At 42.5% G+C, this 23,953-nt stretch overlaps 1 protein-coding gene across 9 annotated transcripts in view; it reads right to left on the reverse strand.

Moving 5' to 3' along the window:
* Positions 1-560: 560 nt before the first annotated feature.
* The window catches only part of TRIM55 (tripartite motif containing 55), a 71,070-nt gene continuing 47,677 nt past the window's right edge, over positions 561-23,953 (reverse strand). For 4 of the 9 annotated variants that reach the window (XM_084849408.1, XM_084849407.1, XM_084849414.1 and 1 more), the window contains one exon: positions 19,192-19,472. In XM_084849408.1, the coding sequence (XP_084705534.1) occupies positions 19,281-19,472 (192 nt within the window). In that variant the 3' untranslated portion in view covers positions 19,192-19,280. Of the gene's footprint in view, positions 1,318-2,168; positions 2,318-19,191; positions 19,473-23,159; positions 23,335-23,953 lie in introns of those variants that run through there. The other 5 variants (XM_084849410.1, XM_084849409.1, XM_084849411.1 and 2 more) reach the window with 4 other exon arrangements.

The raw sequence follows: 23,953 nt of genomic DNA on the forward strand, positions 1-23,953 counted from the left end.
AGTCAATTTAATAATATTGATGAAGGTTATGTCAAAACATTGAGGGCGTGCAGCATCTTAGTACAAAATATGAGTGACGTTGCCTTGAATGTATATCGAAGGTGTTCCATTAGGCATGCCCAAGGCTCTCTAGGACTTTCGGCATCTTTTGTTTGGATACTAATTCCTCTAGCTATCACATTACAAACTGCTTTTGAAACTCTCCTAAATTTCAGAATTTCTTAGATTTTGGCCTAAGATGTTGTGGCTTTTCTAATGATGGTCTCCTCCCATATGAACTTTACCATAGTTTACTATCTCCCTTTTGTTGTATGTTTCACCACCAAGAAAGGTTAAATTGGTGGGAATGCAGAGCACGGCCTTTTCTGCAGCAGCACCCTGTCCTTGTTCAGTTTTCCATTCAGATTTTAATTGTTTTAATGGTTCTGCTCTATGGGATGTTTTGTAGACAGTTTTTTTGTCTAATTGTTTACTGTAAGCTGTTTTAATGTTTATTATGTACACTGCCTTGGAGCCCCAGGTAGGGCAGAAAGATAGTTTCATCAGGTGAAGAGACTTCCTGGATAATGAGAAATTTATTAACAACAATAATGCCTTTAGTGAGGAAACAGCTTATATTGTATACAACAATGTTGATAAAGCACTTCCTTAAAGCTGTATAAAGAAATGCCCAAGTCATTTACAAATGTGTATAGTGTGCCTTTTAACACTTTACTTGTGATAACAGTATTGTGCTGCTTTTGTCTCAACACATTCCTTTTTGACATTAATTTTGCTTCAGCACTCTCAGGGTCAATTGCAATGATCATGCAATAGCTTAGTTTTATCACAGATCAGTTATCATAGACAAAACCTTAACCCACAAACTCAATACCCATTTATGGATGTGAGCTGGACAGGTAAAAAGATGTCCATGTAATATCTGCCATTACTTCAAAAACTTGTGTGAACTTGATCCTCATTTGGTTTATTATTAGGTGTTAGCTCACATTCTTTCTTCCCTCCCACCCCATTTCCCAAGTAGCACAGCTTTTTCCCCAAATCTCACAAAGTCAGATCCAATGTGAGAGTTTTCAAACAAAGTCTTTTGGATAAAACCTGACCCACCATTTCTTTCAATGTGTTATTTCTTCTCACTTCCAGCCATGTCACTTGCTGCCTATGGGTTCCTCCAGAAGCCAGCTGGACTGAGAGTTGTCATTCATTCAATGAGTTCAACCAGGAAAAAGAGAAGACATGACGAACCAGCTCATCAGCTCTTTCATTGCTCCCAGGCCGTCCTTCCACTTGACCTTGAGGGGACGATTCAGACCCAGTCTAGGGGTGGAAAGAAATATGTACATAGGCAAGAACTGCACCTTTTAAAAACTCTGTGTATACTGACTCTTTTAGACCCATCAAAAACAGGTATTTGATGGCCATGAAAAAGGAATATATAAACGGCATTAAGTCTTTAGTCACAATCCAGCAGAACGTTTTCCTGCACAAGCCCCATTAAAGGAGATCATACATATGCTCAAACATAGTTGCCATTCATTTGATCAGGACTCTTGCGCAGGAGAACCCTGCCAGATGATGTCCTTTGGGGTCAAGGCCAATATGTTCATAAATAATTTTAAAAATGGATATCCAAAGTTATTTGGAACCTTGGAGCACTGCTATAAAATTATTCTAATGTTATTATTTTTACCAGTCACTCTGGGCTTCTGGAGGTCCCATGTAGTCAGCAGATTTTATGTTTTTGATGCTTCCTAAGCTGATCAAAGAAAATGTACTCAAATACCACCTCCACCCTAGTATGGTGTTCTATTGTAGATGCCAGCCATGGCATCCTTTTTATCTTAACCCAGATAAACTCAACAGAAGCATTTCCCTTATTTCCCCTAAACTCAGAGTACACATAAAGATGTTCGATATGCAAGGATCCCCACCCTACTTCTCTTCATACTCTTAGAAGAACTTCCTGCATCTTACCATGGTAAATGCATCATACTGTTACAATGCAGAGAACATTGAAATCCCTGAAGCATTCATAACACCATCACAAAACATACACGTATGCAGGTACAAAATATCACAGATGCTTATGATAAACTGCTATATGGGATAAAAGGTGGTTTGGCATGTTCCAAGCATCTTTTGTAAATACATAGTGTTAGATTTCAAACCTGAATTAGTGAGGAATGATGACCTGTTAGGTATTAGTTGACTCATGCTATTTGTACAAAGTCCTGTCGCGTAGTGGATGTGAAAAAGTAGCTTGTTTGCTTTCATCTAACCAGAGTTTTGCGTCTTCTTTCAAGGGCCAGATTCTTCTCTGTAAACAAGGTACATCATACATGGATTTTTGTACTATGCAGCTTTGTTATCTGGGGACTCGTCTCTAAAATACAATCCTAATGTGGATTACACTTTTAAAGTGATGATACTGTTGCAAATACAAGATGCGGTGTACAAATCTGTACACTTCGCACAGTTTTTCAAATGGGCAGCACTTAATTACTACATGGTAATTACTACATGAGCATGGTAGGTGGCATGAGTTTGGCTGCCTTGATTGCTATGAATAATCTAAGCAATAATGTGAGATCAAGGTCTTAATAACAGAACAGTTATGTTCTTTGAAAGCTGAAAATCTTTCTTTGGAAGCTCAGTCTTCCCCAACCTGGTGCCAGGGCTGGTGTCAGGGCTGGTGTCAAGGGATGTTCGGGCACCTGCAAAGGGCCCACACCCCAGCAGGGGCCCACTGACAAAAGCCCCCTGGATATGCTTCTCCTCTTCATCCTTGCAGCCTGCTTGTTCACCTGCCTTTTGCTCTGGCCCAGACAATGGTGCCACTGAGAAGGAGGAGCAGTAGCTACCACTGTGTGGTTGCTCATTAATTGTTTGCCTGTCAAGCAGTAGCAATGACGATAAAGAGGACAAGGAGCAATAGCAGCTGGTGACAATAGTGGTGGGAAGATAACCTCACTGAGGGAGAGGGCCCATTAAGTGTATCTTGCCCAAGGGCCCTCAAAAACCTGGAGCCAGCACTGCCTGGTACCCTCCAGATGTGTTGGACTACAACTCCCATCATCCTTAGCCCACATGAGAGCTGTAGTCCAACACATATGGAAGGGGCCAGATTGGGGAAGGCTAGTTTAGCTAATGAGAGATAGAAGAGAAATGGTTTAGACACCCATCCCTCCCAATTTCACTGCGCTGTTACTAAGCAGTCATTTTGGATGATTTTCAGGCTTAAGGGAAGGAAAGTCAGCTGAGTTTACTGGTGGCAGCATCACTCTTCACAGCTGGCAGCCACCATCTTGCCCCCGGAAGTCCCCTCAGAAGGACACTATGTGTGATAGTGACACTGTGTCATTTTGGGGTGAGGGAATGGCAGCTGCAAAACAGGCAGCAGTAGCAAAAAAGGGAGAGCTGGGTAGCTTTGGGGAAAATTTTGCACTCCTGACCCCCAAATTTTGACCCCAGTGTTCTGTATGAAAGCTTTTTACTCAGCCTTGGTTTGTATTGAGTTTGACTATGAAACCCAGAGAGCTGAAAGCTGGAGTTGGGTAAATGGATCTGTCCTTGGGGTGCAGTTGCTCTCTCTGGAAACCCCATGTAGGATCGGTAGTTGTGATGTCTGCCTTAGGAGTCTGTTTGCTTCCACTATGCTCTTCCTGTATATCTGTAATTAACAGGTATTACATTAAGGGATGGATCCAAATATGCACTCATAGGAGGGTTGTAGCAATGACACAGTTCCATGAAAAAATGTTGCACAAATGGTAGTGCAACATGCAGAGATTGAAATATGGCCTTAAAATAAGAGCGCACAATATATTGTGCAAGATCCTAGTGCTCACAGAACACAGTATGCTGGATCAGAATCTTAGCATTAGCAGAATAATATTGTGCAATAGGAAAAAGGTTGTGTGGGATAGAAACTGGATCCAACTCTAGGATGCCAGTGCTCTCTCCTGTAGCACTTCAGTGGACATCTCATGACTTGAAAAAGTAGGGACTGGAGCATTTAAAACTTGCTTGTATATTCACAGCAAATGGGAGACATATAGCCAACAAAACATTGCATTTCACTGTCCCCAGATTTAACGTTCAGTCAGTTACTGCTTGTGGAACTCAGAGATGGCCTAGACATTATGCTCCTCATGGAGCTCCTGATCCCCTTAGCAAATGTCCTGCTCCCTGGCTGCATTTAATATTTAATGTATTGATTAAATTTATATTCCCCCCTTCCTTTATTCAAGGTGGCATACTCAAGGTGGAATACACAGATTCCCAGGAAGTCTCCCATCCAAGCACTGATCATACCCAGACCTGCTTAGCTTCAGCGAAGTTGCTAAATCATGTGTCTCCAGACTATAGTACTGATAGAACTCTCCCTCTGAGTTTTCCCGCTTCCATATCATGCCATTCAAGTGCCCCACTTGTCCTGTCCTCAACATCACATGGCTTCCCTCGCCCTGACCCCAACATCTACGTGTTGAACTGTCAGCAGTGGAACTTGAGTGGAACTTTACAGGCTAAAGTTCCACTCTACACATGTAGAGCTGTGGAGTTCCACTCAAAAAGAAAAGGGAAATTCTTGGTAGAAGACAGGTAAGAAATAGATTCCATGGTGTAACTTTACATCAGTCTTTGTCAATGTTTCCCAAGTCATAGTTCATTCTGTGACCTCCACAACTGTGAATCTCTTATTGCTAGAGGGTGCCAACATTTCTATGGTCTGGCTACCCAGGAAAGAGCTCGGTTTATGTGGCCAAATGCACTTTTAGCCAACTACCAGATCCTAGTCTAGAAAACAGAATAGGCCCCAAGAATGCAGCAACAGGCCATTCCTCTACCACGTATGCTATGTTGGCTTCCATGTTGTTGTCCAGTCTTTCCCAACCTGGTGCCCCCCAGATGTGTTGGGCTGCAATTGCTATCATTCCCATGCTGGCTGGAAATGATGGCAGATGCAGTCCAACACATCTGGAGAGCACCAGGCTGGGGAAGGCACTTCTGAGTATGAGGCTACTGTGCAGAAGACATGAATGTTCACTGAAGCTTGGTAACATTCAAATTATTAGTGGGCTATTCTGAGTCCATCTATTATCCCCTTCTGCCATTCATTTATAAAAAGTAAAATCTGAGAGGCAGCCAGTTCACAAATAATCATCAAAAAAAATACTGGGTTGGATCCCTCTCAGAACATTTTGTCTTGATGTGTTAGGTTTTGCAACAAAGGTCCCTTTTAATGTATGTAAGTGCATTAAAAATGCAACTCTTCATCTCCAGTCTAAAATGATACAGTCCAACAAGAACTTTACCATATGATCTTGCTTAACACGTTCCTTGATTCTTATGTGAGCAATTTGTTTGGATGTGTCTGTCTATTTATGTCTTCTCAGAAATGTCCTTTGACTTGATTGGGTTTGCAATGATATAAGGGAAGGCATTATTTTAGAGTATCAACTATCAATGTTTTTTCACAATGAAGAATTTGTATGTCATACTGAAGCATATATGTTTCTGGGTTTTAATTCATGGGGTTTGCATTATCAGTTCAGGAGGAAAGGAAAACCCTATCTTAAACCCATGCTGAAATTATATTTTGCCTTTATTAAAATGTTATGATTCTTCTTATTTAAAATCACATTCAGATCTCATAAAAATGTTTGCGTCAAACTTAGTTTATGGATGAAAGAATGTTCAAATCTTGCCAATGAAATCTGAGTTTTGTTTGCCCAGTTTGACTGCCTACAACCAAAATCTGAATGTGATTTAAATTAAGTGTATAATGTATGGATTAAAAAGGGCAATTGGGGGGGGGAATCAAATCTAGGACATACTGATTTGAAATACAATCTTATGTATTAAATATATGTGCTCGCCATTATAAAATGCATTATCTGGTAATAATTTCTCACTTAAATAATCCACAGTTTTCAGTGCCACTCCTTTTTAGCCACTCAAGATTTATAGGGAATGGAAGACTTAACTACAGGTTATTTTAAAATAATTTCAACTTTCTCTAAAGAGTTTCTGTTTACATTGTAATGTAATATAATTCCTTCAGCAGAACTTCCTACAGCTGTCAACTCTTAGCATAACAATACATCTAGAAGCTCAAATTTCTTTGCTTATGCCTATTTTTAATTCTCTAGGAGCCAACTGAAATTCTTTTCTTATGAAATAAATTGTTCAACTACATCACCATAGGCAGGTAAAATATGCACCAGCAAACTCCATCCATCACAAGATTAGCTGTTCAATTCTCATAAAGGTGGTTGGCCGTGAACGTTCCGCGCCCATGGGGACTGAATGTCTCACCAAAATAGATTTTCATTCTGTTACAATTAGAGCTATGTGGCAAAAGGATAATGTAATGCTGTTTATTTCACACAACCTTAACGATTCCAAAAATAGTCCTGAGCAAATGAATTCAGTGTTCATCTTTGTGTGTAGGCTGGGTAAGTTCCCTGAAGGATATAATGTCACGCATACTTTAGGGAGCTTAAACTAATGGAGAAACCTTTTTAGGGGAAGGGGACCCTTTTCTGTACAGCGTGAAAATTCCTTGGGGCTCAGCTGAAAGTGCCACTCTGCTCCTAATATATCTTAATGACTCTACACAAAGTTGTCAATTAAAAAAAAGATCCAAGTTTTAAACATTTTCACCTGTAATCTTATTTTATAATACATTAGTCTGAGGATGGTCTAATGATAGAACTTATGCCTCTGGTAGATGTCTTGTCACACAGGTATGGCTTCTGTCTGGGTGAGGAAGATGGGCAAGCATCAGCAAGGGGCTTGAAATGAATCCCATAAGCATCCTGTTTCTTGCCACTATGCATTGCACCATGCTGGCCATCTGATGCTTTGCAAGTTCAAGCAGAAGCAGGAGAAGACATTTGGTCTTCAGCTGGTCTATTACCTGATTACTTTTTGATAGGACAAACACATCAGTAGCTGCTAGGTAATTATTAAGCACATCTTCACCATTCAGAACAAAACAAAAACTCCCAGTTGTGGGCCTTGACCTTGCTGAAGTAGAGGAAAAAGAGAGACAGAGCATTTCTACACCATACTAAAATCCCACAACTTTACCGGGGCTTTCTGCTTCCGTTTTAAATGCAGAATCACGATAGGCTCCCTTTACACGTGCTTCCCTCATCCCCTCATCTGCATGTTCTCTCTGTTTCATTACACAGCCACTAGATGGTGCTGTGGTCTAGCTCCTCTTATTGTGCAACTTCCTCTTTTCAGGAGGAAACTTAACATGCTGTAATTTAAAGCTCATTATCTCCGATCTTTTAAAAAAATGGTATAAAGGTCAATCTCAATTACAGGATAGAAGTCCCATGTGGAGAAGCCCACACAGAGCAATCTTTATTATTTTTTTTTAGTGTGTGTGTGCATGTGTGTATGTGGGGGTGTCTTTTGGAGAGATGGGGTACAATATATACTTATTTTTTACATTTAGAATTCTTTTTGGCCCACCTTTAAGGGTGGAACCCCTGCCTCGGTGGTCCATTAAAACAATTTCACTCAGTTATCTTGCATTCTTCATTCAGACAACTGACTGGATCTTCTAAGTTGAGATCAAAACTTTAAATAACCACCACTGAATTGCCACTGAATTTTGGTGGCAATTCAACAGTGAGAAAAAGCTGCATTTCCCTTTCAAAACATGGTGCACAGGGAGTACGTGCCTTGTTTTGATGCAAAATCACACTCCTTAAAGCCTCAAGGAGCTTGCATTAAAACAGGATGCATGCTCCCCATATCCCTTATTTTAAAGGGAAAATGTGGCTTTTTTTCTTGACACTGCTGCATGCCACCAAAATTCAGCAGCATTTCAGCAGTGCAGCTGTGGATATTTGGGGATGGCAGGAGATGCAAAAAAGAATGGGAGTAGGTGGGGCTTTTATGTTTCCCATCCCTATTCTAAAGGAAGCCTTACATTCTCCTTTAGGAAATCCACTACTTCTTTATAATACCATACAGCAAACTTGGAGGTCATTTGTTCAACCATACCCATCTCTTTAGCCTGCCTTTAGCTTTTCACATTCCCAGCATTAATGAAGCACATGAGAATGCATGAGAGGTGATGGCACTCCAAAATGTCTGAAATGCAGAATGGAATAAGATTATTGTAGTCTGAACCATTTAAACGTATACTAATAGAAAATAATTTTCTAGTATTGCAATAATCTACATCCATCACACTGAATAAAAATTGGCTGTCTCCAGCCTTCTCAAGTAAAAATGCTTTTACAGCTTTAATCCACTGAATCTTCTTGTCAACCAAATCAAACGGCCCATCCAGTTCTAGACTGTGTGATCAAACTATCCCTTGAGCAATTGTCCAGCACTACTTTTTGTCCAGCTGCTTTATTAGGGATATTTACTTGAGTATTGCCTGCATAAAAGTTTGCCCTGAAAAATAATGTGGAGTACCTGCTAGGTGTTAATGTGAGAAAGCTAATTTATAGACCCATTTTATTTGTTTAACGCTCACTAAGAAAGTAATGGGGAAGCATCGAGAAAAGGTTTGGTAAGTTCTGTGTTGTTGTAGGAAGTATATTTCAAACAGCTGTCCAAAGAAAGTTTCTCTCCTCGTGGCAGAGAAGGGAAAAGATTCTTGCAGTGACGTAGAACAAAGTCTAAGTGCGCCACACAGGAAGCAGACCGCACTTTAAAGTATAGATTGTTCTTTGAAAGGATCTGATGAATGAGACCCATTACCATTTAAGATTATGACTCATGACTGAGTTTGCACCATGGATTCATTGGATCAGGTAACAAACCTTGCATAACTGGTGGGGTTTGGATACATGTATCATCTGATCATGAATGAATGACTTAGCTGAGATATTGCAAATATGCTAGGAAGGGCACCTGATAAAACTATGAACACACTGCAGATGCTATGGAGGCCAGCTCAGTTCTGTAAGAGCTCCATAAATAGAGCATCTTGCTGACACATCGGTGCCTTCAGCACATTCTAATTCTTTGAAGTTACTCAACAATTGGAAAGAGTCCACTGTACAATGTCAACATCTTTCTCTACTCTGATTTCTAAATTGTTTTCATCTTTAAATCTTGTTTGGCTGGGTCTACAGGTCGAGTCTGTGACTCTTGCCTCTTTGGGTGTTGGAGCTTCATGGGTGTGTGGGACAAGAACTGGGAGAACACTTGAATCTGCAGAATCCATAGCCTCCCAATTCTCCAAACACCCCACCCCCACCAAATTGAATAGTTAAAGAAAAAAGATCTGATAAGGAGTCACAACACAACAACAACAAGAACAACAAAAATGCCTGTCCACCCTCCCTCCTTTCCACCTTCAGACTTGTCTCCCCCTCCACTCCCACTCCCACACCAGTAGGATTGCTCTGTTAATAAACACAATGGATTGGATTTAGATTTAAGATGGATTAATTGCACTGGTGGAAGTGGATTTCCCTGCCTCCTCCTTCCCAGAGCAGCTGAATGAGGTGCGATGCGGTGTGTGGGGGACTGCCCAAAATTGGATGGAGGGACCTTCCATGAGTACAGCCCTTCCTCAAGTAGAAGGTTCTTTCCTCTAATAGAAGGCAGATCCTGGATCCAGCCCATTGACATACAGAAATACCGATATCTGGATCATTGTTGATGGTTAGCTGAAAAAGTGACAATATTCCAGCTGTGCCTTTATACATTACTAGGAAAGGCAATGGCCTTCATCTTATTTTCTCTTTTGGATACTGCTACAGCTCAAAGAGGAAGTTTAAGAGCAGATTCTCTATCATGCTTCCAAGCACATCCTAAACTTGGTAAAATCCCTTCTGCTCTTGAACCATTATGAACAAGAAGGGTTTTAGACATATTTGCAAGGCTTTAGAGGGATAAGCACAATAAGTTGAATTAGTCTACAGACTAGTCTATAAACAATATGAATTAGTCCATGAATGATGAGAACTGTCGTGTACTCCACTATACAGATTGGTTCTACTGTTATAAAGAATTGGCTCTAATATAGGGAATTTTTATGGGATCACAGAAAGTACGCCCCAAGCATGTATTAACCATTGTGCGATATTCCTGCAAGTGACCTTTCAATGGCAATTAGGGATGTGAAGACTTGGGAGGGAAAACCCAGACCCCCCCCCAATTTTTCAAAAATCCCTGGGGGGGGGAAATGGGGGGGACATGGCTTTGTTTTTTAAATTCCAGTTCCTCTGTTTTTTTTCCAGGGCTTCACATCTTTCATGATAATTGTGAAATATACCCGTTTCACTTCACAAAATAAACGAGAGAGAATAGTTTACTGGGAAGGACTATTGTTCACTCCAAACAAGTCTAACTTGTTTCCATGCAGGAGTGATAAAGTGAGGGACACACCGCCTCCAAAAAATTAATAAAATAAATAAATACATAAACTAAAACTAACATTCATGAAATGATGTAACCAGGGGATGTAGATATGTCACAATATCCAATTGGTACTCTTGATACTTGCATATGGATATTCCACAGAGCAACTGTGACATCAATGAATGCACTAGTCATGTATTTCCCAGATATAAAATAGTATGCTTTGAGTATACATGGATTGGACAAATTCATGGAGGATAAGGCTATCAATGTCTACTAGTCCTGATGGCTCTATGCTACCTCCAGTATCAGAGACAGTATGCCTATGTACACCAGTTGCTAGGGAACATGGGTGGGAGGGTGCTGGGGCACTCATATCCTGCTTGTTTCGTGTGGGTAACTGGCCAATGTGTGAAAAGAATACTCTACTAGATGGACCCTTGGTCTGATCCAGTATGGCTTTTTATGTTCTTATGAGTACTTGAAAATGCAATGGCCTCACAATAAAAGCACTTGCTCTAGGGACAGCATGAAGATCATAGGCAGCTAATGGGAAATCAATGTGTACACATTGCACACAAATGCTGATTATGTGGCCAGGCCCAGAAGCAAAACTTCCAAGGGAAGGATACAGTATTTTGAAAGAAAGAGACATCTTTTCCTTACATTATTTTTAAAAACTAATGTACAGAATAACAAGCTATCTTAAGCAGGCAATTTTATAGAGGCCAGAATTAAAGTATTTTTCTGTTTTCAGTGCAGTCAAATACAAAGGCAAGGTCAGCTTGGTTGTGCTTTCATTTGAACAGAGGAAATCACTGCCTTCCATTATTCTGGGTTACAATTATTAAAGAAGTCTAAACTCAGAGATACCAGAAAGTGCCCCATGACTCACAATATAGTCCGTAGATGTGACTATAATGTGCTAGGGGAAGGAATCACTGGCAAAATTAATTACAACACCATTGCCTGGGAACCTTACACAATGTTTTGTCATTACAACAGCTCCTCACTGGTGTTATTGAATCACATAAGTAACTTTCAGAAATTAGAAGAGAAGGCTAAATTAAAAAGACATAGCCAGGGGTAGACATCTAGGTTTTAAATATATGCTTAATTTTAAGGCTGCCCACGTACCTCAAAGTATACTCCACTGAACTCAATGGGGCTTAACTTTTGAGTGGACATATATAGGAGTGTGCAGTAAATGTGTCTGTTAAGACTAAGCAAACACATGTAACTGTAGACCATTTTTAACAAGAAAAGCCAGTGTTGGAGGGGTGACTCAGGTTTGGAAAGCAGGCCAGAGGGGGTGATGAACCCTTTTCCCATCATAATTTTCCTCCTCCAAATCTCCACCCACTGGTTTCTCCCTCCAAAGGTGTCTGTGTTTGTGCAAGTGCAAGCCCACTTCTGAAAACCATGGCGCGCGGGGGGGGGGGAGGAGCTGTTTGGGGCACAATTTGAAGCAGGAAAACAGCAAGCAAGGAAAGGGTGAAGTGCCTCCTCCTCCCTGCCATTTCTCTGCATGCAGTGAACTCAGTCTCCTTCCCCTATGTGACTTTAGGCTACAATTAAGCCTTTGCTTATTTTGCATATAATGTGCAATGTGCATATAATGTGCAATTTGTTCCTTAAATCTCGTAATAAGTGATGCAACTACAGGATAAGTCAGCATGGATAGTAGGTTACATGTTTCTCCAGAACACCTAGAATATTATCTTGGAATTAAGTTGAATGATGGGGGGTGGGGTGGGGTGGAACTTGGCTGATATTTTGTGACTGTCTGATCCTGTCCACTTTCACGATTAGGTAAAACCCATCAGGGATCTCTCCAGTACAAGCCCCATCAACATTGATGTATTTGTTTGTTTAAATGGGAGATGGACAAGAGCATTTCTTCACCAGAGGCTACAAGATACTCGGGAAGTGCATGCTAACCTCAGGAAGCTTGGAGATAGATAGGGAAAGGCTTCTTCTCAGGATTGTTCACTGGACTGGGAAATCTCCAGATAATTTTTGATGTGATGGCCATTTGAGGCCTGAGGTTATGATGGTCCTGGAAGGGTGACTGCTTGATGTGAAAATGTTTCTATCGCAACAGTACGAGACACCCCCCATGGCAGCTGGTGTTCCGGAGGGGCTATGCCTCCATTCTGGGTTTTAGTTACCACCAGTCAAAACTCTGAAGGTATTATACAAGGTGTTGAATGTTAATCCCCAAATGGGGTCACCAGCTACTACTGAACACCTCTATACCTTCCTAAGTACCCCCAAGGAGGAACCAGAGTTGATATGCTCAAGGCATCACACAATGTAGACCTTAGTTTGAAAATGATGCAACATGGAATTATTGCTACCAGTTATTTTGAAGTACACTTTCATAGGCCCATACTCCTATGTGCACTGCTTAGCTATCACAGTAGCCCCAATTGCTTAAAATCTTAAAGGGAGTAAGGCAGCCTTCCCTACTTGGTGCCCCCCCCCCCCGATGTTTTGGACTTCAGTTGAATTAGCCAAAATCCTGAGCAAATTACACACCAGAAAAACAGACAAATAGGGCTCTGCTGTGCTCCATGGGCTGAATGATGGTCTGGGATGATGGTCTGGAATGATGAGAGTTGTAGTCCAAAACATTTGAAGTAAGGCTTGAAAAATTAAGGCTGCAATCCTATTCATGTTTAGACAGAGAAAACTCCCATGGCTGGCTGGGGAATGCTGGGAGCAAGAGGGGTGCAGAGTAGCCGAAAAGGAGTGTGTCTGGGGGCGTTCCAGGGCGGGGAGGGCGGAAATGCCAGTACAACACATCCAATGCGTTGTACAGCAGCCTCCTTCCCCGCTCAGCCCTCCTGCAGCCGTGTAGCCGAAAATGCAGGGCAGGAGGAGCGCGGAGGGAATGATCCCCTCTGTGCTTCTCCTGCCCTGCTTTGGACAGGCGGTTGCCTCTGAGTTCGGAGGCAGATGCCTAACTGGATAGGATTGCGCCCTTAGAGTATTCATGTGCAAAATAGTTAAGCACATGCTTAACTTTTTTTGTTGGACTGAGTCAGGAAAGGTTGAAGCCTTGAAAGCTATTTTTCAAAACTGAACCCTGAAATCTTCATTCAAGTGCTGAAATAACTGCAGATGATTCCATAACTGAAATCCTGCAATTTAGTACAGCAACTTAAATAATATAATCACCGTTTATCACTTGAGACCCAATGGAACATTGCATTAATTCACAGTCTGATCTTTCAGTCCCATCTTTTTAATGATCTTATTAGCCACTGTGCACTTAAAGGACATCTCCATAACTAGCAATTGTCTGCGATTTGGTATAATGTGGACTTCTTTGGCATTTGATGTATTGCATTTCTTAGGCAGACAATTTTTATATTAATTCCATATACTATCTATTTGGAAACTGTGGCAGGCCTGTACTACTATGGTATGTGACTAAGGGAAGAAGTGACCCTATGGAAATTCTAGTAGGGATAAAGTTACAGCCGGATAACTGGGAGGTGGCATGGAATGTGAACTTACATAGGAAAAGCAAGAATAACAGATTCAATTCAGTAACTTTTTTTCTTGGACTATTAATTGTCACAGGAAGGTGAACAGGAAGGTGGACCATTAGGAAGACAAGCTACCAAAACATTTTAATGAGATTAAAATGAAATAACAGTTGTAATAACATTACATTACATTTTCATGACTATCTGTTCATCTATATATAAATACCGGAACTGCTTTTTAGTTTGTGTAGGCTTATTGGAATTCACATGTACTGATACTGTTCTCTACAGCAAAAGACCTCCAAAATTTCATTAACAAAAATTTGATCTGAGCTGACAATGCACAAGCCTAATGAACCACATGGTATTCTTACCTCACAGTCATGGTACTATTACCTCACATACACTAATCAGTTATTATACAATGTGCTTCCACTGGTTTTAACTAAAAAAACAACAACAAGTGATCTATCACACACGGATAGTGACATAATAAATGCATCACCATGAGACATTCCTCATTGTTTTGGAATACACTCTGACAAACCCGTCAAGACAAACCTCTCTGGGTAGCCATCTATCTTGTCTGAATTTGAGTAATCAGAAACAAATAGAGCCACTCAGTTGTTAGTTGACATGTCGGCTGGGAAGGTTAATCAGTATATCACCCACTAAGTTGCATTCCCCCCACATGAACAGGTGCATAGTCTGGGTGTGCTCTTGGATTTATCTCTGTCACTGGAGAGACAAGTGACCTCAGTAGCAAAGAGTGCCTATTACCAGCTTTGGCTGGTACAACGGCTACAACCACCCCTGGATAGAGATAGCTTAGTCACTGTGATCCATGCATTGGTAACCTCAAGACTGGACTAATGTAACACGCTTTATGTGGGGTTGCCCTTGAGACTAGTCCAGAAGCTGCAGCTAGCGCAGCATGCGGCGGCTAGATTGCTCTGTGGAACTCCTGACCACGCACATGTGAGTCTTGTGCTGAACGTTCTGCACTGGCTGACAATTAGCTACCAAGCCATTTTCAAAGTCTTACTGTTGGTTTCTAAATAGCTCAGGACCAGGTTATCTGAAAGACCACTTCTCCTGCATAGGTCATCCCAGTCTCTACGTTCTGAGCAGCAGGACTTGCTTACTGTGCCCCAGCCTACCGAAAGATCTTCCCACTGAGATCAGGGGGGCTCCTAGTGTGGAGTGCTTCTGCCACCAACTTAAAGTACATCTGTTTGCCCAAGTATTTCCTGATCGCTAGTATTGTCAGCTACCCCGGGTTATTCTTATGAGATTTCATTTTATTTATCACTGTTTTATTGTTTCAGTGATGGGTGTTATTGTATTTTATCATGATTTTATTTTGTAAACCACTTTGAGATCTTTTAAAAAATGAAAAGCAGGATAGAAATCCTCTGGAAAAAAATAAATGAGATTGATCAATACTCAGGATATTAGAAGCCCAAAAGTTGCCTTCTGGCAGTGGACCTGTAGGCTTACAAAACAAGCTACAGGGACTTCAGAATTTGCAGTGACTGAAGAAGGGGCATGTAATATTAGTGGGAGATGCCCTGAATCAGTGAATTCAAATTGTATCACTAGAGTGAAACTTCGAAAGGGCGCAACATTGAGAGGTAACTGTGTTGGCCCGTTAGATAAAAATGCATAGGTAACAACAATGTAACACCATTTTTTAGGATCAACTAAACTGCAGTGAAGTGTGACCAAGGCTGGTTGTTAAGAAAAACAAACTAATTAAATAAATAGTGGGGGTGGAGAAGTAGAAAACGATGAAGGGCATGATAAAAGAGCCCCAGTGTGCAGTTTGTAATAATCTTAAAATGGAGCAGAAAGCAGATATAATTAAATTAATGCATGCAAGGTGCAGAGAAGTTCTCATGCTTAGGGATGCACAAGCCTCCCAAAATTCAACCTGAAAACGGACGAGCTTTTGTGAGCACCAGGTTTTGGTGCTCACAGAAGTTCAAGGTTTTTTTGTGAGTGTGCAATTTGAGCACCCACAAAAGGCTCAAAGGTGCTTATGGTGCACTCGGCTCCATCCCTGCTGCCGCCATCGCCTGCCTCCCCGACCTCCAAGGGCCCAGCAATTTCTGGGCAATTTCTTCCACGACAGTGGGGAAGGCAGAGGAGGCAGCAATGGGCACTCCCAGAGCCCCGGTGGAGCACCTTCTCTCCCCCCCACTCCCCCTGGCAGCCAGAGATGGGATGGTGTCTGCCAGTTCCATAATTCCTGATTGAAATGATGATGCAAATAGCATCATTGTCCCACTGGGGATTCTGGAACTGGTAGTCCCAATTCCATCCCTGAGAGTGGGGTTGGGGTGGGGAGAAGATGCTCCACCAGGGGTCTGGGAGTGCCCATTGCTGCTGCTGGCCTCCTTCCTATACCCCGAGATAAATTATAGGCCTTGGAGTTAGGGAAGGAGGCAATGGCTCCACCTGCAGTACCAAGTTGAACAGGTCCCCATTCATATTGATACTTTACTCATTTACAGGGGAGGGTGGGGAGGCAGCATGTGTAAAGGCACTCAGTTGTGATCCTTATTATTATTATTTTTTAAAGCCGAAGCAGGGGAAAGGAGGTAAAAGTTAGCGTCATTTGAAGGGATAGAACAACCCCCTGCTCAGTGCAGGAAGCCTGATTCCCTTGTGGTCTCCCATCCAAAATTCTGATCAGGGCTGACCCAGATCACCTTCCCAGATCAGGCAAGAGCTGGCACCTCTAGCCCTCTGCTGGCTGGTGACAAAATTTCCAGTGCCAAGGAACCTATGCTATCAGGAGCTGGAAGACCAGATGGGGACATCTAGAGCTGTGATTGGACAGGAGGGAAATACAAACACCGCTGTATATGGACAGGCATGGGAAGGGACTACGACTTTATAAGGTAATGAACACAGAAGAGCAGAGCACATGAATGGGAAATACCAGGATATCAGGGCATTGAAAGTGGGAGCACAGAAGTGGGAAATTACGGTCCCAGTTTGAGGCAGGTCCTGCGTAGTGTGAAAGATGAGCGGTGAAACCTTATTGGAAGCTAAAAAAACGTAAGTGTATATTGGCCCCAAGGTTTCTTAAACAGCTGGCTAGGCAATTACAGAGTTATATGGAATTGCCATATGTGGAAGAAAAGGTGGGCATTTGGTGAAGATGGTAAACACTCTCCCCTTAAAAAAGGTCTGAATTCAGAGGGTAAAAGCAGGCATACAGTGGAATCTAAGCAGCAGAAATACCTGAGACACCTGTAGGGTCTAATCTGAATTTGACTTTATAAGGACTGTTATCTCCCTTTTAGGTATACAGGGGAGTATTAATCAGAGTTACAGTCCAAACAGTTTGATGTTAAATGGTTAATCTATTGTCATATAGTTATTACATTGCCAATGGATTGTTTACTGTCCTATTTAGAACTGACTATTGTAGTGCCACATTAGTGTATCTATTCAAATGTTTCTGTAATTTCTATGAATGCCTCTACAACATCCTATGCTGCCTCTGCTGTGAAAGAGAATGGTGAATGGTGATACCCAGTCATCTGAGGAAAGCGGTAGATTTCTCTCTCAAGGAAAACAAAGCATCAAAACAAAGATGCATCTGGACCAGCCAGTTTCCTTTGGATGTTACTATATGAGTACAAAACTGTAATGTATTTAGGGACATGTTTTAGGCAATCATATTTCACTTGGAGGTTGTGAAACTACCTGCCACACCCAGAGTGGGTATACACTGCACAGCACTGGGAAAAATAATTCTACATTACTTCATTATGTTTTAATTCATCCTAAAATATATTTGTTGCATTTATTTGTGCATGTGTATTTTGTTCATGGTCTATCCTCATCCTAGGAGGCAACAAGCTCTGAAAGGCTGAACTCACTTAGCATGGTTTGGAGAAAATGAATACTCGTTTAATAACCACAGTTGTATAAGGTGTAGCCTCCAAAAGAAGAATGACAATGTTCATCTCTGTGTTCTGGGTCTGGCTAGAATGAAATGTTCCAACATTTTCTTTTGATTCTAAGGATGCTTCCAGACAAGCGTGTAATTTCTATTCTAATCTGCAATTGCCCTGCCTTATTCGCGGCATTTTATGGGGTGGGGAGATGGTGGGAGTGGGGTCTAGTCATCATCATCTATCATTTGTAACCTTCTCATGTTTTCCCACTGCTTCTTCCAACATTTTTCTTATGAGAGAAAATCTGTGAAGATGATAAGGTGTAAAGTCATCCATCTGGAAGTACCCCTTGTACCAACACAGACCACTGTGAATTTCTAGGCAAGATACTAAATATGTTGCTAGGTCTTGTTCTCACTCCTAGAGTTCTTGCTCCTAGAGATGGCAATAACAAACATTATGTGTGATGGGACAACTTGACCTGCAAAAGTCAGGCATAAAAAAAGCATGGATAAAAGGGTAAGGCTCTATGACTAAATGGTTTGCCCCACCCTCATTCTCATGGAAGAAAACTACATTTCTTGTACAGTCATTCTTTACGTGAACAAGGCAGTCTGAGGGCACATGATGTTGGTCCGTTGATAAAGCTAAGCAGGACACTCATATTTGAAGGGAGACAGTCTGGAAACTTCATGTAAGCTTCCCTGAGGTTTCCAATGGATAAGCAAGAAGTATAAAGAATATATATTTAAGGTTATGTTTCATGCTTATGATAACAAAAGCTGATCTATAAATTTGGAAAAAGCAGATGATACATATATTGATTGTAAAATACAGGAAGGGGGTTGTATGTTTGAATGCCATCCCCACTCCCTTGATATAAAACTCCCTGCACACCGTAAGTTAACATGGCAAGGAGAAGGGTGGACAAAAACCCATAGATGTAGCATTTTTTACATGAGAGAGATTCAATCATGTGATGCCCCACTTACATTTTGAAGTGGTGCTTTATTATGGGGAGCTGCACCACCTGCGTATTACAAATGCACAAACCGCACCCCTTCCCCCCTCAACCAGTCTTCTCTGCTGAAAGTGTCAGATGCATCTTTAAGATGGGCGATCAAGCTCACCATTACCATGGCTATTTATGTGGACAACAAAAGGAGCTGCTCCTTGTTACATCTACAGCAGCCTCCTCAAAACTGGCACCATCCAGATGCTTGGACTACAACTCCCATCAGCCCCAGCCAGGATGGTGAATGGTCAGAGGTTATGGGAGTTGTGGTCCAAAACATCTGGAGGGCACCAGGTTGAGGAAAGCTGAACTATAGTTTTAAATAACTTCAGCTACGCCAAACATCTGAAACACCAGACCATGGGATTACTCTGGAATTTCTCACCTGTCTCTCCTTCTAAAAACACGGTCACATTTTTAACCATGCAGGATTACACTCCAGGATAACATTTCAGAGGGAGGGGAAGAAGCTTTAGACAAAATGTATTACATGATAGCATGGTCCCTTTAGATGAGAAGAATGGGATACTTGTTTCTAAACCACCTGCAGGCATTACCAGAGAAATTACTTGTGCTGTTAGTTAAGGATAAAACAAAACAGTTCCTACCCCTTAAAGTAAAAATCATGTATTGAATCTGACTCCAGAGATGGTGCAGTATGATAAGAAAAGCCAAAAGTGATATGCAGAATGCTAACCCCTGTGAGGAAATAATAAGAAGAATACTTCACTAATGTTATCAGAATAAATTGCTCATTATTATTGAGCTTGGTGAAGAAGGCATTCAATTTTCAGAAATTGTTTGTACCATTAAAAAAACTGGGTGGTTATGACAGTAACACCCTGGATAGATTTGAAACAGATATAAACTGAACTTTGTGCCAGATTAGTCCTTGTAAGAAGCACATGCTCAAATGAAATATCAGGCCGACAACATTATTACCAACTCTCTTGCTAGAAGCTGTCCTGTCTAGAGATATAATTATTACTAACCCTCTTACTAGAAGCCATCCTGTCCCTCAACTTCTCCCCACAGGGCACATTTACATTATAAACATTTATCAGGTTTATACCAATTCAACTGTCTGCCATGACTCTTCCCAAAGGATCCTGGGAATTACAGTTTGGTGGCATCACTGAGAAACCCCACCCCACCCCGAACTAGAGATCTCAAGGAAGGCTCATCACCAGCACATGGCACCCTCCGACAGCTGCTGAGGTTCAACCTCCTGGCAGTGTCAGCTGCTCGCCCTGGGCCATTAACGCCGCTGCATTAGGGCACTGCAAGAAATTAAAATGGTAGCTCAGTGACAGCTGCCCAGTGCTGATCACAATAGGCCCACTGGAACAGGAGGGCGCAGAGCCACCAGAGGGCACTGCACCGAGAACCCCTCAACCTGGAGTGGGTCCTGTCTCAAGGTTCCCTGAGGAGAAGGAATAACTATTTGATCGGTTTATATTCGTGGTGTAGATATGTTCTCTGTTACTCCTGTGACACTTCCCCCACAAACGCTTCCTTATTCCTCTTCTTTCTCCCAACTAACCATACCTTCCACTGTACTTTTCTCCTGTTCAGCATTATAGCCCAGCGCTCTTGAGTTGCTCATGACTGCTGATGCCTGTTCTTACTGTTTCCCTTATTCCTTTACACATTCCTGTTCTTATTGTCCATGCAAATCTCTTCCAAAGCAATTGTTTTAAGACCAGAATCTGTCAGGAGCTGCCCAAAGCTAGAACCAGGTGCTTTTAGTTCCATGGGCCTAGCTACATATGCTAGGGGTGTATGAAACCCCGCTTACCTGGCTCTGACGGGTTCCGCTGGGGGGGGGGGAGGCGCTCCGTCCCTCCCACCGGAATCCTGGCCGGCTGGCTCCGCTCCACAGCCAAGCTGTGGAGCCGCCGGCTGGCTCCGGCCGCCCGCAACCGGACATCCGGCCGCTGAGCAGCCCTGCAGGGACGCAAAAGGCGACTGTCGTAGCCGCTGTCATTTGCATCCCTTTCTTTCGCCGTGATAGGCTACATAAAAATTTACGTAGCCTATCACGGCAGGGGGGAAAAAAACCCCAGCGTACGCAAATGGCGGCGGCTACCGCCATTTGCGTACGCTCGGGTTCCCCCCCCCCCGCTGTGATAGGCTACGTAAATACTTACATAGCCTATCACGGCCCCCACAGGGACGCAAATGGTGTCCCTGCGTTAGCCGTGATAGGCGATGTAAGTATTTACGTAGCCTATCACGGCTGAAGAGGAAGACGTGAATGACGGCCGCCATTCGCACAGTAGCGCAGACGGGAGCAGGTAGGTGCTCCGTTTCGCGCGCCTTTCGTGGGGTGGGGGCGAAGGGGGCTTCATTCCGCGACGGGTTTTGGGGGGCCGAATGCACTGGCATTCGGCCTCACTGAGATCCGTCGCGGAATTCTCTGACATCCCTACATATGACACTTAGCAATCACATTGTCGTTTTTCAGAAATTAAATGCCAGGTGCAGTGGGGTGTGTGTGTGTGTGTGTGTGTGTGCGCGTGAGCGTGTAAGAGTCATTGGCAACACAGTGCACAGGGAGGGAAGTTTTACGTCTTCCTTCCCCAGCAGTGACCTCAGTAAAAATCTCTCCTGTGGTAATTAGCATTACGAAAAAGCCTCGCATTGGTATCAAACGGAGGTGTTTTCTCCCCACCCCCAGAGGGGGGGATTTTTTTTTACTGAGACTGAGGCTGGGGAGGGAAGGCTTAAACCTCCCCTCTCCACATGTTGTGGTGCCGATAACTATTGCTTCTCTCCATGCCCCGTATTTCATTTTTAAACAAACAATGACATGATTGCTAATCTCACATCGTCGTCACATGTAGTTAGGCTCTGTGTGTGGCTGCCCCATGTGGTGAGCTAACAGAACTGCAGCTGGGAACCTCTTCCTGACAGTGAAAAAATTTTCAAGATCTAGGCTGAATCCACACACCCAAGCTGGTCTCATTGGGCCCTCCTGGACAGGAAAGGCAACAAAGTCTTCCTGGCAATGTCATGTGCAGTAGAGGCTGGAGGCTCCGATGTCAGTGGGGTGGTAAATCCGCTCCGGGTTTCAGTCAGAACCAGTCTGAACTCTAAAGGAGCTATCCAAGATCCTTTAGACTTCTGACTGGTTCTGACTGAAACATGGAGCGGATTCACTGCCCCACTGACATCGGAGCCACCAGCCTCCACTGGTCAAGTGCATATATCCACAGTGCATATATACGGAAGTTCCATAGAGATCAGTAAAATGTACTTTCATGTAATGCATTAAGGAAGAATAGAAATGTAAACAAATAAACAAAAGACATTTGGCATTCCAAAATGTGTATATTAAAAGTTTAGTGAATCTTTTTAAACTGTAAGTTTCAAGATCTTCACATGTACAAAGGTGAGTTCATCATGTATATTTATATTGTTTGCATGGGGCCCTCAGATCTTTTTCTTGAATCTTTTACCCAGGAACATGATCGATTTCACAAGCAGATTTGAAAGGAATCAGTGAAAATGGATGAAATTCTGGCTTTGCAGCATAACTCCCACTGCTTTTTAATTAGCAAGTATTTCAAGGCATGATCCGTGTCAACGACATTATCGGACACCAATTTTGCAATCTTACCAAAATGGCAATAGTGGTAATTTACAGTGCAATCTTATTCATGTCTATTCAGAAGTAAGCCCCACTGAGCCCAATGTAACTTATTCTGAGGTAAGTGTGTCTAGCAGTGATGGGGAAGGTGTGGACCTCCAGATGATGTGGGACGGCAATTCCCATGATCCCTCACCATTGGCTATGCTGGCTAGGGCTGATAAAAATTGCAGTCCAACAACATCTAGAAGCCCACACGTTCCCCACCACTGGTGTATAGGATTTCTGCCCTAATGCAGATCTAGTGTAGTAACTTTATCAGGTTAGATCCAGACTTGCCTCTCTGTAAATGGAAGGGTTCCTTCTATTACCAGAGGGACCAGGGATCCAGTGGAGGCTTCCTGCTGGAGGAAGAGGGTGGGGAGGTGATTGTTCTTATTTCCTCTTCCCCCTGCACTCCCAGTGCCACCTCCAACACTGTTCCAGAGGGTCTCCCAAACTTCCAGAGCAGTTTTTCAGGGGGCTGCAAGGGGAAGGAGGAACTGGTGAAAATCGCTTCCCCACCCCTTTCCTCAAGTGCATGCAGAACTCTGCTGAGCTGAAGTCTGGATCCAACCCATTGGGCCAGTTTGCACTACACAGCCGGGCTACGTGCCAGGCATATGTGGCCACCATTTTGAATATCCAACCCCTGATCAGGGTGATCAGGGGTTGTGTTGTGTCACGCGAACACAGCCACCATGGGATATGCAAGGGTTGCTGAACTCTCAAATAACCCACAGCAGCTGGGTTCACACAACACAGCACAACCTCTGATCACCCTGATCAGGGCTTGCCTATTCAAAAACGGTGGCCCCACACACCTGGCACACACTGCAGCTCATTGTGGGTTATCTAATCTATGATAACTTGCCTTGTCATGTGAACCAGGTCGCTGTATTGTACTGTTTTCTGACTATAGCACAGACACTATTGGAAAAATGCAATGGAGAAATTATTGGAAATTTAAAATGAAAATGCTAGCAGTCATGCAAAAGAAACCTAATAAGTTGCAAATAAAATAGTGTACATATAGAATACATTAAGCAAGGACAACTGTATATTCCAGAAGTGTGACTGGTTGCACAACCAGAACTGAGTGAATTAGAAGCAAAAGCTGAATATCCAGCAGTTGCAGAATGACATGATCTGTCTGATTTAAACATAGAGGGACAAAGACTGATGGAATCTTCTCTTGCTATTCTGGTGTTTGTGTGCATGAAATTCTGGTCAATTAAACACTTTCAGTTCCTAATTGACCTTGTGCACGAACAACTCAGAACATTTTCCGAAGCTAGTTTTGTACTGACATAGTGCAGGATCCAAAGAGCTACTTGTATGTTCAAGGGCTTGCACACTGCACCGCATATCACAAATTGCTTCTGAAACTTTCCTGGCATTTGAGAAATTGTTTTCTGCACAGCATTTTTTTTCATGGAGGGAGGGCTACACAAAAGGATGATGTTTAAGAAATCCAAGCCAAAAGTCGAGTTGAGCACATGGAACTAATTGCACATTCTTTGGATCCCAGCCATGTCTCTTAATATCA

The sequence above is a fragment of the Heloderma suspectum genome, chromosome 4, assembly GCF_057233095.1.
Source record: "Heloderma suspectum isolate Gila_16-S chromosome 4, 16-S_ref, whole genome shotgun sequence".
NCBI lineage: Eukaryota > Metazoa > Chordata > Lepidosauria > Squamata > Helodermatidae > Heloderma > Heloderma suspectum.